The 18,609-nt window shown below is 38.3% G+C and overlaps 1 protein-coding gene across 1 annotated transcript in view; it reads right to left on the bottom strand.

Annotated features, from left to right (window-relative positions):
- CENPI (centromere protein I) overlaps positions 1 to 18,609 on the bottom strand; it is a 76,986-nt gene that overhangs the window by 57,728 nt on the left and 649 nt on the right. The window contains exons 2-5 of the mRNA XM_081115025.1: positions 17,229 to 17,467; positions 14,793 to 14,930; positions 7,691 to 7,809; positions 7,086 to 7,193 (exon numbers count right to left, since the gene is read on the bottom strand). Coding sequence (XP_080971151.1) covers positions 7,086 to 7,193; positions 7,691 to 7,809; positions 14,793 to 14,930; positions 17,229 to 17,454 — 591 coding nt within the window. The 5' untranslated portion in view covers positions 17,455 to 17,467. The remainder of the gene's footprint in view (positions 1 to 7,085; positions 7,194 to 7,690; positions 7,810 to 14,792; positions 14,931 to 17,228; positions 17,468 to 18,609) is intronic.

Below are 18,609 nucleotides of genomic sequence, written 5' to 3'. Positions count from 1 at the left end.
GTCCAAACATAAATAGGAACACCATAATCAATCCAAAATAAGAGAGTCAGAGGGAAATAATCAGAAAATCATAGGTAATTTTGAAAGTTAAAAATAAGATATTTGAACTTATTTCTATTATATCAATAATCACTACAAAGGTAAATAAACTAATTATCTAGGTAAAAGCAAAAAATCATCAAAAAGGATTTAAAAATAAATCCTAGTTAGTTATATGCTATTTAAAACAGGCAGCTAAAGCCTGGCCAGTGTGGCTCAGAGGTTGAGTGTCAACCTATAAACCAGGATATCGAGGTTCGATTCCTGGTCAGGGCACATGCCTGGCTTGTGGGCTCGATCCCCAGTGGAAAGCATGCATGAGGCAGCCAATCAATGATATTCTCTCATCATTGATATTTCTCTCTCTCCCTCTCCCTTCCTCTCTCTGAAATCAATAAAAAAAACATAAAGATATTAAAAGAGGCATCTAAGGCATGTGGGGGAAAAAAGGATTTTTAAAAAACCAAAAGATAGAAATAAACCAAGCAACTACCAGCCAAAATAAAGTCAGAATAGCAGTGTCAATATCAGACAAAATAAACTAAAACAAAAAGCATTTCTTACAACAAAGGGTTACTTCATGATAAAAGGTTAGATTCAACAGGACAATATGAAAACTATAATTGTGCATACACCTAATAGACTAAAAATACATATAGCAAAAATTGGCAGAACTTTAAGGAAAAACTGACAATTTTGCCTTCATACTGGGAGATTTTTACCATAACCTTATTCAGTAATTGACAGATGGGTAACGACAACAAATTCCAATTCAAAAAACTCCATTCCTTCACTCTACTTCAGCAACTCATCCCATGATAACTCTGAGTCTGGTCAACACAGTGAACCACCTCCTCCTGAAATCTTTTTTTAAAATATATTTTTATTGATTTCAGAGAGGAAGGAAGAGGGAGAGAGAAACATCAATGATGACAGAGAATCACCGATAAGCTGCCTCTTGCACGCCCCACACTGGGGATTGAGCCCAAAACCTGGGCATGTGCCCTGACCAGAAATCGAACTGTGACCTCCTGGATCATAGGTCGACACTCAACCACTGAGCGACACGGGCCAGGCTGAAATCTTCAACTCCAATGATACTTCCTATGATTCCAGTTTTTAATCCCAATACACGTTTTGAATGTCACTAAGGTATCATGAACCTTAGCTGTGTGGGCTCCCTATCTGCAGTCTTCTGTCTTTACCGTCTTCCCCTTTTTTCTCTAGACCCCCTAGTCCATCAGCTCAATCACTCTCTTGCCTCCTTGTCTGACCTTGGACAAATTATCTACCCTTGCATATTAGTAACATTACAAATTTGTACTCTGTAACCTCATCTGGTCCTTCAAAATTTCTGCATCTCTAATCATCTACTATGCCCATTTCCATCAGGAGCTATTTCAAAATTTACACTCTCTCCTTAAATATTATATTCTATTTCCCCCTCTTCACTCTCAACAGAAGACCTTGCCTCTTACTTGACTGAAAAATCACCAAGGTCACCAGTCAGGAATTCCTTCGTGTCACTTACTAACCCACAAATTTGTTAGCACCAACACCTATCCTTTTTGCTTATTGTCAGGAGAGGTATCTCTCTCCCTGTTGAAAACAAATTTCTGTAACTCTAACCCTGATCCCTAGTCTTATTCTGATACCTCTCCTCAAACCCCCATAGAACCCTATGGGTACTATCACAGGATTCATCATGCTGTACTTATCTTTTCCCTTACTAAATGTAAAGACCTTCTAGGCTCAGCCTCATACTAGTGGCTTTCCTTAGCAAAGCTACCTAACTTTCCAGGACTCAGTTGTCTCATCTCTAAAATGGAAATGATATAATTTTCCATAAATCCTTGCTCTAGTCATGTGACCCTACGTAATTATTTGACTTTTCTGTGCCTCAGATTCCTCATCTCTAAAATGGGAATAAAAGTGGTATGTATTGCACACTTACAGCACATTTCAGTTTGGCCTAGCCACATTTCCAGTGCTCACTAATCATATTATGTCAGTGGCTATTGTATTGGACAGCAGAAGTACAAAAATTGCAGGTACTCAATAAATGTTTTGCCCCCAAGAATACTGAAGTAAGCCCGGCCTGTGTGGCTCAGTGGTTGAGCATCGACCTATGAACCAGGAGGTCACAGTTCAATTCCTGGTGAGGGCACATGCCTGGGTAGCAGACTCCACCTCTACTGGAGAGCGTGCAGGAGGCAGCTGATCTCTCTCATCATTGACATTTCTATCTCTCTCTCTCCCTCTCCTTTCCTCTCTGAAATTAATAAAAATATATTTAAAAACAAAAAAAATATTGAAGTAAGGCCCTGGCCAGGTAGCTTAGTTGGTTAGAGCACTGTCCCAATATGCCATGGGCACATACAAGAATCAACCAATGAGTGCATAAGTAAGTGGAACAACAAACTGATGTCTTTCTCTCTGTCTCAAAATCAAGTAAAATAAGAATATTGAAGTAAGGGAAAAAAAGAAGTTTCAGACTCTCAGAACCAGAAAGAAATACTTTACATAGTCTTCTAACATTTCTTTCTTTTACATTTTAACATCTCTGAAAATAGGACTAATTCTGTCATCAATGTTATGTGACAATATTAATGGTAGAATTCTTTCATAGTGGTCCGTAAGATAATGATGCATCTTACAACTGAAGGTATCTTAGAGTTCATGAAATACTGTATCTACATATAAATCACCTAGTGCCTGGCATATAATCCTCACATGAGTTAACTATTATGTCTTATTTATATTTGTATTTGCAATACTAGTTAAATACCTGACATAGTTTATATTTAATATATTCCTTCCAAACTATCCCCTTCTCAGAAATTTCCTTTTAGTATCAAAGGTACCATCGTTGAGTCATGCTAACTTAAAAAACACAGATCTTTATTTCTTGACCCTTCCCTTAATCCAATTTAAGTACCAGCTCATGTCAATTCTTCCATTATAATTTCCCCTAAAATACATCCTTTCATTTTTTATTCTCACTGCCACCACCTTGGTCTAGGACAGTGAGTCTCAAACTTTTTGGTCTCATATTTATATTCTTAAAAAATTAGAGACCCCCTTCCCCAAAAGCTTTCATTTATATGGATATCTATCAATATTCATTATATTAGAAACTTTAAAATGTTTATTATTCATGAAAAATAATAAACCCAATACATGCTAACATAAATGACATTTTGTGAAAAATAACTATATTTTCCCAACAAAAAATTGACTAGAGTGGCACAGACTTACATTTCTACAAATTCCTTCACTGTTTCTGCCTTAATAGAATACAGTTAGATTCTCTGCTTCTTCCTTGAACATGTTAAGATATGCTGTTCTATTTTGACTATTGCCAGATAAGAGGGGGTCAGGGAGATGGGTGAACAAGGTGAAGGGATTTAGAAGTACAAATTGGTAGTTACAGAACAGTCATGAAGATGTGAAGTACAGCATAGGGAATATAGTCAATAATATTGTAATAACTATGTATGGTGTCAGATGTGTACTAGATTTATTGGTGTGATCACTTAGTAACATATAAAACATTGTATGTCATCTGTAATTGAAAAATAAAAAATTATTAAAGTTAAAAAAGCCATGTTGTTCTGATTGAAGTACATGAAGAAAACCTAGCCTCACACAGATATGTAGTTAGAAAAGAAAGGAGTATTTTAATAGCCTTTTCAGAAAATCGTGAATATTAGTCTTTGGTACTATACAAAAACTTGATTAAGAAGTAGTTTCTTGCCGAAACCGGTTTGGCTCAGTGGATAGAGCGTCGGCCTGCGGACTGAAGGGTCCCGGGTTCGATTCCGGTCAAGGGCATGTACCTGGGTTGCGGGCACATCCCCAGTAGGAGGTGTGCAGGAGGCAGCTGATCGATGTTTCTCTCTCATCGATGTTTCTGACTCTCTATCTCTCTCCCTTCCTCTCTGTAAAAAATCAATAAAATATATTTTAAAAAAAAAAGTAGTTTCTTAAAGGTTAGTGGCTATGTGGATTCTGAAACCTTATCAATGAACATTTACTCTGTTCCATTAAAATTCATTGATATATCTTGCATTTTGAATGAACTTTTTATACATGCATGATTTTATATCATCTAGAATACATTGGTTCACTGAGTTCCAGATATTGACATATTTAATTACACAATATCTAACTGACATATCTCAGTGTGGGGTTGGGAGGATGAGAAGAGAATTTATTTACTTATATGCATAGCCCATGGACACGGGCAACAGGGTAGTGAAGACCTGGGGCGGGGTGTGAGGGCTGAAGGAAGGGGGAAAGGAGGGGAGAAATGGGAGATATCTGTAATACTATCAACAATAAAATCAAATTTAAAGTTAAAAAAAATAAAAATCATATTCATGTCCTGGCTGGTGTTGCTAAGTGGTTAAACCATTGACTAACACACCGAATGGTCGCAGGTTCGAACCCCAGCCGGGTGGCACAAGAGGAAACCAATCGGTCTGTCTCACTCACATCAATATTTCTCTCTCTCCTCCCCTTCCCTCTCTTCCACTCTCTCTAAAAAAACAAAAATCAATGAAAAAAATACCCTTAGGTGAGGATTAACAACAACAAAAATGCTTAACAAATAAAAATCACATTCATTAATACTGCAACTACCAATCTCATCTGAAACGTCTTTAAGTCTTTTTTAAAATACTTTTTTTTTCTTTTTTTTCTTTTTTTTAAAGGTGGGTACTTTTTTTTTTTTTTAAAAATACATTTTATTGATTTTTTACAGAGAGGAAGGGAGAGAGGGATAGAGAGCCAGAAACATCGATGAGAGAGAAATATCGATCAGCTGCCTCCTGCACGCCCCCTACTGGGGATGTGCCCGCAACCAAGGTACATGCCCTTGACCGGAATCAAACCTGGGACCTTTCAGTCCGCAGGCCGACGCTCTATCCACTGAGCCAAACCGGTTCTGGCTAAAATACATTTTTATTGATTTCAGAGAGGGAGACAGAAACATCAATGATGACAGAGAATCATTGATTACCTGCCTCTTGCACGCCCCCTACTGGGGGTTGAGCCCACAACATGGGCATGTGCTCTTAACTGGAATCAAACCCGTGACCCTTCAGTCCGCAGGCTGATGCTCTATTCACTGAACCAAACCAGCTAGGGCTCTCTAAGTCTTTATGTAAGTTGTAAAGTTTACAATGGCAGATACAAATTTTCTAAACTTATAATTTTTACTTGAAAGCTCAAATTTTACCACTGGCAACAAATATTGCCATTTGTTTTCTTTGAAATGACAGTCTCACCATCTGTCCAAATGCCCATGACTAAATAACCATAGTTTATATGTCAGTCATTCTTTCAATTTAAAATGGTATTTCATGAAAAAAGGCTAATAGTTTAGCTCACAACTCAATCATACAAGTGCTTCTCCTCAAAACACCTATTGTACTTTAGTATGCAGAAGAGGTTTATTTGTGCTTTCCATTTCATCACACAGAATATTGAAGACATATTTTAAAGGTTGAAATTTAATAAAACTAATGAGTTAATTTTTACTACTTCATTTGGGACATGCTTAAGTGAAACTAGCATTCTTGTTTTTTTCTGCAGTGAAGAATACCATGACCACTAGCAGAGCTTGGCTCCATTGTCCTGATTTGGACTAAGGCACCAGCAGTTTTAACCACCATTGCTTTAGCACCATCAGTGCAAATGCAAACACAGTGAAAATAGCACATAACATCTTGATATTGCTATGAAAATAATTTTCAGGAGGTCTGAAAGGTCTCAGGGAGCCTCAAAGAGACCACAAAACATTTAAGAATTGCCAGTCTACAACTTCGTCATGTTGTACCTGGATTACCACATTAGTCCCCTAAATAGTTTTCCTAACTCTAACCTCCCTCCTAATTCATACTGTTTGGCATAACTAGATACAGCTTCCTACAATGTTCCTTTCAACATGTTCTGCCCAAACTTTTTCAATGATTTCCCCACTGGATAGAGGATAAAGTTCAATTCCTTAGCATCACATTCAGAAATCTCTACAATCTCTCCTCACTCAACTTTTCAAGCCTTACAACCCACCACCGCCTCACACCAAGTGTAAATCAGTCAGTCTACTTAAGGTCTCCTATCTTAGACACAATCTACACATCTCACAACTTTGCTTGGAATAGTCCTGTCAAACATCATTTCTTTTTATCAAATCTCAAATCCTATTCAATCTTCAAGGCACAGCTCAATACCCAAACCCTTTATAATACTTTGTCTAATCACTTTGGTATAGTTTTCTCTGCCTTCCAGGAAATATCGCATCAATTATTCTCTTCACACTATTATATACTGTCTTTGATAATTTAGTTCTTGAGTTATTTAACTTTATGTGCTTTCCTTAATCCCCCGAATGAATTATAAATCCCTGGAATACAGAAACCATCTGCTAAACTTTGAATCTTCTGCACTGCCTAGTTCAATGCAATGAACACAGTAGAAATGTCAATTTTTAAAAATTAGAGGAATTTGGTTAGATGAATGGTTCACATGGTCTTTGAAGTCTTCCAGGTGGACAGTAGATTGTTTTCTTAGAATTATTCATGTTTTCAATGGGAGTAATTATGCTATTTAAACAAAATCAGTCTACTGGCATCTCATGAAAAGCAACCCTCTCCTTCTCATTAATTCTGATGAAGATTTTGCAGTGCTAATCAAGAAAATGTAGAATAAATGACCCAAAGGACACCATGTAAGTGGTTTAAAAAGGAAAAGATAGCAATCACTGCTCTCGGTCAGCAAAGAGACTCCAATGCGGAGTTAATTATATTTGTAACGTTGTATTCCCTTAAAAGAAGATATAAAGCAAATACAGTAAAAAAAATTATACTTGTTACTCTGAGACAGGTGCAAGGGTGTAATGTTATTCTTTATACTTTTCTATGTTTGCTATCTTTTCAAATAAGGAAAAACACATTGTGTGGCACTTTGAAGCACATGTGGTACGTCAATATACAAGCACATGCCATTTGATTGATGCATGATGCTCTTCAATTTTTACTTACCAGTGCATCATCTTGCAATGAAGCAAAAAAGAAGCCATAGAGCAAGTTAATTTTCTCCTTGTGATCAATGAAGTCAAACACTGCAACCAGCCAACGATAAAAAAGTACCTATTGAAAGACAAATGCTTATCTTTAGAGAAATATAAGTGGCACAGAAGAACTTAATTCCCCCCTCAGGGCTGTTTTAGAAGCCTCTAGCACAAAGCCAGTTGGTAGATTTTATCCCTCAGTAAAAATTTCTGTTTGAACAGCGTCCTTGCATCAAGCTATATTGTTCCAAAACCATAGGCTTTGCACAAAAGGCCAGTACCATTACTCCATAAGTGGCTCGTCCTTGCCAACCCTTACCTTGGCTGCACATTAGAATCACCTGGGAATCTTTTTAAAATCCTGATTTCTAGGCCTCATCCTCTGGAAATTCTGTTTCTTTGTTACTAATGTTGTGGCCCTACCCCATAACAAAGAAACAGAATTTCCGGAGGATGAGGCCCAGAAATCAGGATTTTAAAAAGATTCCCAGGTGATTCTAATGTGCAGCCAAGGTTGAGAACCACTGCCTTAAGTGGTTCTGAAGGACTTATTTTCAAAGTGATTAAAAAGATTACCTTGGTGCTACCGCAACACTTGCCAACGCAAAGCCAGGAGACCGCCTTAACCACAGAATCCTCTGATATTAGAGTTGCTGGAATCATGCATCTCAATATCCGAGAGTTTACAGCACTCCCTGGAAAGCAGACAAACTCTAAATTAAATTTCATTTTAGTATCTTGATACTTTACTTACTCACTCTTGGTCCTAAAAATCTCACTTTATAATGAACACAATAAAAAACATGAATAATATTTGACATCTCTTATTATCATTATAAAATACAGTTAAAAAAAATGTACCTATACCTTCTAATATATAGCCCAGTGCACGAAATTCGCGCACATTAAAAGGGAATTAATTGCCCTAACTGGTTTGGCTCAGTGGATAGAGCATCGGCCTGAGGACTCAAGGGTCCTGGGTTCAATTCGGGTCACTGCCTATGTTCTACAACTGTACCTTGGTTGTGGGCAGATCCCCAGTGGGAAGTGTGCAGGAGGCAGCTGATCGATGTTTCTCTCTCATCGATGTTTCTAACTCTCTATCCCTCTCCCTTCCTCTCTGTAAAAAAATCAATAAAATATATCTTTTTAAAAGGGGAATTAATTAGCAGATATATTTTAACATTGCTATTTGCCCTTTCTCTATAATAGAAATGTGAGAGATGAAAGGAAATTAGTAAAATGTATATGAAAATAATATATAAATTTATTAATAAATAAACAGTAACAAAAGGATATAACAACAGAGGCATGATATAAAAACGACAAAAACATGATATGAAAACAACAAAAACATGATATAAAAACAAGTGATGCAAACAATGACTGATAAAGTGATTAAACTTATTCTAATATCTCCTGTACATCACATTAAGAGTGAAAACACTTTCAGAGTGCTTGACTAATTTCCCTTGTGATGAAGTACTTAGAACTTTAACTGTAACATTACATGCTCTTCAAACTCAAGAGAAAGCAACATATAACTGACCATGTGCAAAAATGGGAGCAGGTAGGAACATGCCTACTCTGTCTAGAGTTTGTCCTTGTGATTTATTAATAGTCATCACAAATGGTGGCATCACGGGAAACCGTCGTCGAATCAATTTAAATGGGAGGCCAGTGTCAGATGGGGACAAATTAATTCTTGGAATCAGAACAGCCTCTCCCTCTGCAGATCCTGTTAATACTTCAGCTTCGATAATGTTAGGTCGTAATCTTTTGATAATAAATCTGGTACCATTACAAAGACCCCATTTACCATTGAGATTTCTCAATAGCATGATGATTGCACCCACTTTCAATTTTAATTTATGACACGGCATTCCCAAAGGAGTAATACTATTAAGAAATTCGATGGGAAAATTTTCCTTTGTTTCTTTGTTATGGGGTGGGGCCACAACATCAGTAACAAAGAAACAGAATTAAAACTTTTTTTAATAATTTTTATATATATTTTATTGATTTTTTTTATAGAGAGGAAAGGAGAGGAATAGAGAGTTAGAAACATCGATGACAGAGAAACATCGATCAGCTGCCTCCTGCACACCCCCCACTGGGGATGTGCCCACAACCAAGGTACATGCCCTTGACCGGAATCGAACCTGGGACCCTTCAGTCTGCAGGCTGACGCTCTATCCACTGAGCCAAACCAGTTAGGGTCAGAATTAAAACGTTATTGTGGGGAGCCGCTACAGTGTTTTGGACAGGTTCAAGCCTTGGTCTGATGAGAGGGCACAGTCCTCTCATTACCACGTGCAAGTCCCAGCTTGGAGGGCAGGGCCCTCCCAGCACAATTACAGCCAACAGCTGTAGTTGTAAGCTTGAACCTTTGGTCCGAACACGTGGCCCCACGTGCCTGAGTGATGTGGGCTTGATAGAGTTCAGGTGCATGTAGTTGAGTAGGATTGAAAACCAGGAGAATGTTTGTAAATATCTTGGTCACGCCCTTACTTTGCCTCGTAGCATCTGCTATAAAATAAAGGTGGGGCCGAAGCCAGTTTGGCTCAGTGGATAGAGCGTCAGCCTGGGGACTGGAAGGTCCCAGGTTCTATTCCGGTCAAGGGCATGTACCTGGGTTGCGGGCACATCCCCAGTGGGAGATGTGCAGGAGGCAGCTGATCGATGTTTCTCTCTCATCGATGTTTCTAACTCTCTATCTCTCTCCCTTCCTCTCTGTAAAAAATCAATAAAATATATTTTAAAAAAAATAATAAAAATAAAGGTGTGGCTGTGGGCATGGTCTCTGTCTCTCAGAGAAGCAGCAGCCCACCAAGACCCAGTTTTCATTCTCTTGTCTGTCTTTTCTAAGCCTTTCAGCCGCCCCCACTCAGGTTCACCCCTGGCCATGCTGGCATGCAGCACACTTTAAAAAGATCTGCCTCCATGCTCCCAGGGCGGGTTCCTGCCTCAAACCCCGCCCTTACAGGAAACAGCTCCAGGAAACAGCTTGTGGGAGGGTACAGCCGTTGCCAAGACAACCCCTGTAGGACAGACTTCCTCCTGCTCAGTCACGGCTGTTCATCTGTATGTGATGAACACCACCCATGGTTTTTATATAAGTAGATTATAAAGCAAATTCTTTGGCTCTAATGTTTCTATTTGAAAAGGGAGGATGAGTTCAGGGTTTCTTTTGGGGGTGACGATATGTTTGGCAATTAGAGAGAGTGGTGATGGTTGCACAAACCTGTGAATGTGGGTTTTGTTCTTTTTGTTTTTTTTTAAAAAAAAACAACCACCACCAGGAATTGGATGCTTCAAAAGTGTGAATTTTATGGTATGTGAATTATATCTCAAAGAAGTACTCAGCAGAGAATTTCAATGATTATTCTTTTGTTATTATTTTTAATGACACAATAGACTCTGGTTTATTTAACACTAGAAAGACTGAAACTTAGTATATACCTATATTGCCCAAAAGCAGTCAAAATGACTGCATTGTGAAAGAATAATATCGGAGCACTCTTCACTTATGTTCCTTAGCTTTTCCAATGACTCACTTCTATTCGACATTGCTTTCATGAATTTAGGGCGCAAAAGAAATAAAATAAACAACTTATTAGAACAAGTATCATTGCATAAAGATTCGAATAACAAGTACTAGTTGAGCTTATTGAGCAACTGCAACTTATCAAGTATCGACAATTTATCATGTACTTGTATGTTATCATGTGACGGTAATCGAAAAAAAATGAAAACTGTTATTTCAATACAGAGCCGAACTGGTCATATAAGAAATTTACTCAATTCAATAATAAGAGTCATTTGATTATTTAAAATTTCCCCAAGCAGTCAAAATGACTGCTTTTGGGCAATATAGGTATAACACATATATATATATATACCGGAAATGACGGAGGATGGAGGTAACTACAATTATTAATAAACGCATTTATATGTTGTACAAAAAGTCACAAAATTCTAAGACATTGTGTCCTTATATACATAATTGTTTTTCTAATTGAAATTAAAAAGCAGTCAAAATGACTTCCTTGGGCAATCTAGTGTTAAAGCTACTGACAGGCATCTTACATGGGCTGCTACATTTAAGAATAAATAAATATATTTGTATACTCCACTCCCCACCCGCCCCCCCCCAAAAAAAGTGGAGAGGACAGCAGAATGAACAGCTATCCTTGGAATTAGATGGCAGTAATATTCTAAACTGGTCCAATTTTTCCATAATACTCTCTGGCTTCCACGATATCCTCCCATCTGGCAAGATAAGTGATTTTGCAAAAAGCTTTGTATACACCCTATATTAAATTCTGCTTATTAAGGCTTTAAGAATTAAATAGGTATCTCATTAATTTCTTCTTTTGTATTTAAACACTGTTTTATTCACATTCTTGTGTGGTGAGCATAATCATTCAGTGAAAAAACACTGTTCTCAACTTCTCATGCAAGTAGAATTCTCAAAAACATCTTGGATGCATGTGTCTTTAACCACTGTTTTAAATGCCTTAAAGTGTGGCAATCACCTTCATTCACTATAATAACACTGTTCTCATCTTCTCCCACAAGTAGCATTCTTAGAAATATCTTACATATGTCTTTAAACAATTTTATATGCATTATAGCATGGTGATCACATCCATTCACTGAAATAAGGCTGTTCTTTACTTCACTTGCAAGTAGCATTCTCAGAAACATCTTATGCACGTGTCTTTTTTTCCGAGGGTGAAGACCTCTATTTTTTTAAATAAAAATTGTATATATTTAATATGTATGACATGATGATATGATATATATACATAGTGAAATAACAACTAGTCAGGCTAATTAACATATTATCTCCTCACACAACTACCATTTGTTTGTGTGTGGTAAGAGCACCTAAAATCTACTCTTAACAAATTTCAAGTGTTATTAACTACTAGAGGCCCAGTGCACAAAATTTGTGCATGGGCAGGGGGGTCCCCTCAGCCTAGCCTGCACCATCTCCAATCCAGGACCCCTCGGGGGATGCCCAACTGTCAGACATCCCTCTCACAATCCTGGACCGCTGGTTTCTAATCGCACACCTGCCTGCCTGCTTGGTTGCCCCTCACTGCTCCCTTTGCCAGCCTGGTTGCCCCTCACTGCTCCCCCTGCCAGCCTAATCACCCCCAACTGCCCCCCCCCTGCTGGCCTGGTCACCCCACACAGCCTGCTTGTTCAGTTGTTTGTTCATCCCTCACTAACCCCCCAGCTAGCCTGGTCATAGGCAGTCAACTTGTGAGAGCATGGTTAATTTGCATATTACCTCTTTATTATATAGGATAGTCATCATGTAGTACATTAGATTTCTAGATTTATTCATCCTAACTGCAATAATACATTTCTATCAATTTCTACCACATCATTCTGTGGAGAAGAAAGCAGTAATAGCAGATAATGAATCACAAGAATAAAAACCTGCTTTCCACTCTGTGTTTCCTTGTTTTTATTTCTCTTTTTTCCCTCACTCCCATCCCCTAACCCTTCTAAAATTTAAAACAGTCTAACCACTAACACTTTACACATGTACCAAATTCAAAGGGGTTATTCATTACAGACTATTCTGACATCCCAATGACTTTGAAATTAATTTCTAGAGTCTAAAATTAAAGTCTCTTTGCACCAAATTATGGCATTTGTATCACACCTGTCCCTGAATACACATTACAACTGAGCAAAAGAGCTACATGTAAAGATCTAATAGTGATGGGGGATATCATAGATATAACTAAAAAGGGAAAAAGCAGTTAAGGAAGCCACATTTGACATCACAAAATTCCAGGTTAACAAAAAAAAGTTAGACTAAGAAGCTAGAGATTGTTTTTTCCAATCATATATAGCCCAGCCGGTGCGGCTCAGTGGTTGAGCGTCAACCTATGAACTAGGAGGTCACAGTTCTATTCCCCATCAGGGCACATGCCCAGGTTGCAGGCTTGATCACTAGTGTGGAGGAGGCAGCCAATCAATGATTCTCTCATCGATATTTCTCTCTCTCTCTTCCTCTCTGAAATCAGTAAAAATATATTTAAAAAAATAAATAATATATAAAAGTTTCTAAGTCTGTGGCATGCATTTTGAAAGAGGCATGCATCTGCCATAAGGCCTGGCAAATGTCATAAAAGCCTTCTAAGCATTAATTTCTGATATATCAAAAAAGAAAAGAGAAATTTCAAAATAGAAAATATCTGTACATTCTATATATGTTTTAAGGGCAGAAGGTAGAGAGAGATTTTTTCTTGACACTAATCAGTTAACCACAGATTCATGAAAAGATATTAGAAACAACAATCTGAAGCCACTTACGAGAAAAAGAGCCAATTTATTTTTTCAAAATCTTTTTTTAAAGAGATATTTTTAATATATATTTTTATGGATTTCAGAGAGGAAGGGAGAGGGAGAGAGAGATAGAAGAGATAGAAACATCAGTGATGAGAGAGAATCACCAATTGGCTGCCTCCTGCATGCTCCCCACGGGGGACCGAGCCCGCCACCGGGCATGTACCCTAACCAGGAATTGAACCATGACCTCCTGGTTCATAGGTTGACGCTCAAACACTGAGCCACACCAGCTGGGCTAAGAGACAATTTTATTAGGTCAAATTTAACTTTCTAGGAAAACACAGAGAACTAATCAAGTAAAAGCCAAGAACTGAAATACCTGGGAGTCATATATTGAATTCAGCTAGTAATATGTTGTTGCTTTACAATACACATATACACACACCCTTGTAAGCATGATGCTAGTGTATACACAAAGGACTACAATATGCAAGGGCCAGGAAATAGAAAAAAAAGTATCCAGTTTGGATAGTGGTCTTAATTCTCAAAAACAAGAAAAAACAGGTAGAAAAACCGATAGCAATAACCCTAGAAGGTAAGTTAGGAGGTCTGAATTCTCCAGTGATAGCTCTGACATTTACGCAAATCTCTATAATGACTCTGGGCCTCAATTTCCTCACCTTTAAAATGAAGATGTACAGGGTCTAAAATACCTTCCAAGTCTAAATGTAAATGAGAGTAGGTTAAAACATTTTTCTCAAATAAAAAGAATACTGGGAAGATGCTATTTCTTTCTAAGAACCCCACTCCCACGTCCATTCCAAATGAACTTAGAACAGGAAAGGAAGCATTTATAAAAAATAAAAAAAAAAGCATCTTGACTGCTAAGGTCATAGATGCTGGAATGGAAATAGCATCAACAGGGACTTGTCATAGATAAGTGAACCCAAAGGCAATAAAGTAGACCATATTATCTTTTAAGGTGCCTTCCAGCAACATTTAAATTATATGTATTCTTCTTGAGTCCGCAGGCTGATGCTCTATCCACTGAGCCAAACCAGTTAGGGCATATATGTATTCTTCTTAAGAGAAATACTGAAAATGGCTCCCATGTATTTGGTTAAGAAGAGTATATACATTTTACTTGTCAAGTTATGTGATAACTAGGCATTTCAACATATTTACATAGAAACTTTTGGTTCATAAAGTTATTGGAATGTAAGAAATTACAATTTTTATTTTATGAAGAGAATAGTAAAAAAAAAAAAAAAAAAAAAAGAACTGCAACTGATTCCAAAGAACAACCTAATTCAAAGTCTGGGAGGCAAAACTAACAGCAAACTCATTTATCCTCTTGACATACCAAATTTGCCACTGAGTGCCACATTTAATAGGACGTCAATTTCTTCTGGAGCTAACCCATTCTTCCAAGCCACACTTTCCACAGTTTTCAAGTGTTTTTCCAAGGTTTTATCTTTACTCCGGGAAGTTTTAAAGGGACCTAGAAAAAGGAACCATATTAAATAGTGGGGCCTTTAAAATTCTTTCAGTCTCTAGCCTCAACAATTACAATTTGGGATACTTTAAAGCAGTGGTTCTCAACCTTCCTAATGCCGCGACCCTTTAATACAGTTCCTCATGTTGTGGTGACCCCCAATTTCATTGTTACAAATTGAACATAATTAAAGCATAGTGATTAATCACAAAAACAACATGTAATTATATATGTGTTTTCCGATGGTCTTAGGCGACCCCTGTGAAAGGGTCGTTCAACGCCCAAAGGGTCGCGACCCACAGGTTGAGAACCGCTGCTTTAAAGGAATAGCTTTATGCATAAAGTATCTTCCTAAAAGTCCTTCAAAGCTTTTCAAACTCTAGAATATTTTTTTTTGCAAGGCAAATATCTTTACTCCTGCAGGAGGATGTACACACACATGGTATGGGAGCACATGCACACTGAGCAGGTGTCTGCTAAGGCTTTTGTTCCTGTCCTTCACTCTTGATTGGAAGAGCTTAGGCACCCAGTCTTGCATGATGGGCTAATTTAAAGGAAGGGGTTGACCTTTGCCGTTTCAAAATGGTGGCCTCCAGAGGAGCTGCAAGCCACTGAAGCTAAAGTGGTGGCTGCCTAAACTCCCTTCTTTGACAGAAAAGATTACTTGTTTATTCTCACAATTCCCCCTTTTCTTATTTAACTCTTTTCTTCAAACTTGGCTAATATTCATTGATTTTCATGCTCTGCAATGTCTAGAAGATTATTTTGCTGTTTGGTCAATGAGGTTTCAATTAACCTTTAGATAAGACCTCTCATACATGAGAGATAATATAACATCCCACCTCTATCATTCCCTTCCATTCTCTGAACCATTGCTAAATTGGAGAAAGCATCCTCAATTTAAGAATTCTCAGCTAACTCAAAGCTGGCAATCCCTGTGGGGCCTCAGTGACGGTTCTGTTTGGCTGTGTTGTCAGAGATGAATGTATAACATTAACCCCCAAAATTACACATATTAATGCCAACCTATTCTCCCATGTCACCCTGTGGGTGACATCTAGCTGTTCACTATCCCTTTAACTGCATCTCGAGTATAGTTAACAAGCCTTTGCTGGTTACAGTAAATATAATTAATCCAATCCACATTCTTGTTTACAGTGGGCCACCAGAACAGGACAGATTCTAACCCTGCAGCAATCTGATCTGTGTGTACATGGGGATCAAAGAAGCCCTTGGACTCTCTCTCTTCTTCCTACTCTGTCTGTCCATTGAAAAAGGTTTACGATATGCCAAAGTGGAAGGGATACCCAATTGTATCAGAGCGCAAGTTCCACTCCATTTGCTGGGCAAGGCCCAAGTCAAGGTCCCCCATAACACCACCAGACATCAGCACAGGGTATTGACAGTGCACCATGACTGGCTTCTGAGGATACTCAGCCATTTACACATCTGGATAAATTTCCCATAAACTCCAAGTACTGTTCCCCCCACACCTTGAGAGGCAGGAGCTATAGTTTACATCAGAGAATGGGGACCAGATTGTTTTGGGGACCCTTGCTCTTTACCTCAACAAGGAGAGAGTTTTACAGGAAGCGTTTCCCAAGTGGTTTCCTCCTGACACAGGGCAAGCACACATTCCATCTGGTTACGGTCTGAGGTCCATCCGAATGAAAATGGGACCACTTGGGCCTCTAGCCTTCCTGCCACGCAAGCGTAACAGTCGCTTTTATTTAGGGCGCGTACAGAATATTTAATCCATTCCACCCAGGCATTCGCTCCCTTATATCCTACTTGTATTTGCATGGTGGTGGCAGTGGCCTAAGGGATCAAACTCTAGAATATTTAACAGCAACAGCACCTTCAGTAAGGAAAACTAAATCATGCCTTGGCATCTCTGCTCTAAACTAAAAGCACTGATTTTAGACTATAAGTTGTTCCAGTACTAGGGCATGATTCCCAAACTTTGAAATCATGTTAGGAGCCTTTAAAAAGTCCCAATGCCCAGGTTGCATCCCATACCAATAAAATCAAACTAAGAATAGATGCCAGGCATCAGTGTGTTTTAAAGATTTTCGGGTGACTCCAATGTGCAGCAGTTTGGAAACCGCTCTGCCAGGAAAGTGCTTTGCTGTTGTATACTAGTACCTAGCATACCCATATGTAGTAAGAGCTCAATAAATGTCTATTAAGCAGAGAAAAACATTAATGAGCAAAAATATGCTCTCCTTTATAATTCCTCAACAAAGAAGTCTAGAATATTTTGATAGAAATAGAACTTTCATAAGGAAAAACCATCTGTCTTACCTTTCTCAAAGTATCTTACTGCTATCTGCAGAGCATCTTCTGCTTGCTCATCAGCATCAGCTTGTTCAGAATCTTCCACTGGACTGTTTTGTCCATGTTTCGAGGTGCTCCTTGAGTTGCTTAGGTCCTCTTTAAGTTTCCAAGCCAAGAGATTAGTCTGATAACTATTTCTATGTTGTGAAGTTCTTGGTGCCAGAGAGCTCTTAACTCTCTTTCGAGCTGACATTACTGCACATGTTCTATGCAGAAACAAGTGTCAATACCATTAACCAACCAAACTGTCCCTTTCTACTCCACAAAGACAAGAACCACATCTGAATGTATTCTAAACATTTAGTACATACTACCTAACATACAACAAGTATACCATAAAAAACTGACAAAAATCTGGGCAACAAAACTTACAGGTTAGCTTTCTCAGAAAGTCCTTGACCTAAATAGGAACAGAGAGAAACAACTCTCCAAGTTAACATTGACCAGCTGAACTGGCCTTCCTGGAGGAAAAGAATACGGGTAACATAGCAATTTTCTTCAAATGGCTATATCACATAAGTGTGTCCAAAATTAAGCCATCTTATGAACTCAATCTTACTTTCTCCAATCACTTCTATTTTTCTCCACCTCTCCTTAATTTTACTTTTCCTCTTTTATGCTCCCTACTTTATCAGTGCTAAGTTAAAATTGCATAGTTCAAAAGTCAAACTGGTGTGCAAACTAAGGATTATCAGAACAGAAAAATTCCCCATTAATTAACTCACTTATTCAATAGGTAATTACTGAACATCATCTATATTCCAAGCACAGTTCTAGCTACCAGGGACAAGATCATATAATAGTCAAGGTCTCTGCTCTCATGAAACTTATGGGGGTGGTGGTGTGAGAGTCAATAAATAAGTATATAGCTAATAGTGAACATAATACACAGTGATGTGATAGAAATGAGGTGGAAGTGAGAAGCTACTTTGGAATAAGTGTTCACAGAAAGCCTCCCTGATTGACCTTTAAACTGACTTTTGTATGCCAGAAAGGAAACAGCTTTGTGAAGATGTGCTAGAAGAGTATTTCATGGAAAAGCAAAACTAAGACTTGCTAAGTCCTTGAAGCAAGAGCTTTGTCTGTTAGGAAAACAGTAGCAATACCAGTTGGGAAGGGAGGGGTAGTGATATGAAAGAGGCAGAGGGTAGTGGGAGATGAGGTCAGAAAGGCAGCCAGGGACTACCATACTGGGACGTGTATGCTAGAGTAAGGAGTTTGGATTTTTAAGTGGCAACTATCGGGTAGGGAGAAGTGTTAGAGAGGGGAATGATGCCATCTGATTTATGTTTTAAGGCCACTTTAGCTGCAGTGTGAAAAATAGAATGCTAGGGGTCAAGGAGTGGAA

The sequence above is a fragment of the Myotis nattereri genome (assembly GCF_964212035.1).
Source record: "Myotis nattereri genome assembly, chromosome: X".
Taxonomy (NCBI): domain Eukaryota; kingdom Metazoa; phylum Chordata; class Mammalia; order Chiroptera; family Vespertilionidae; genus Myotis; species Myotis nattereri.
This window is presented reverse-complemented; position numbering and strand designations above follow the sequence as displayed.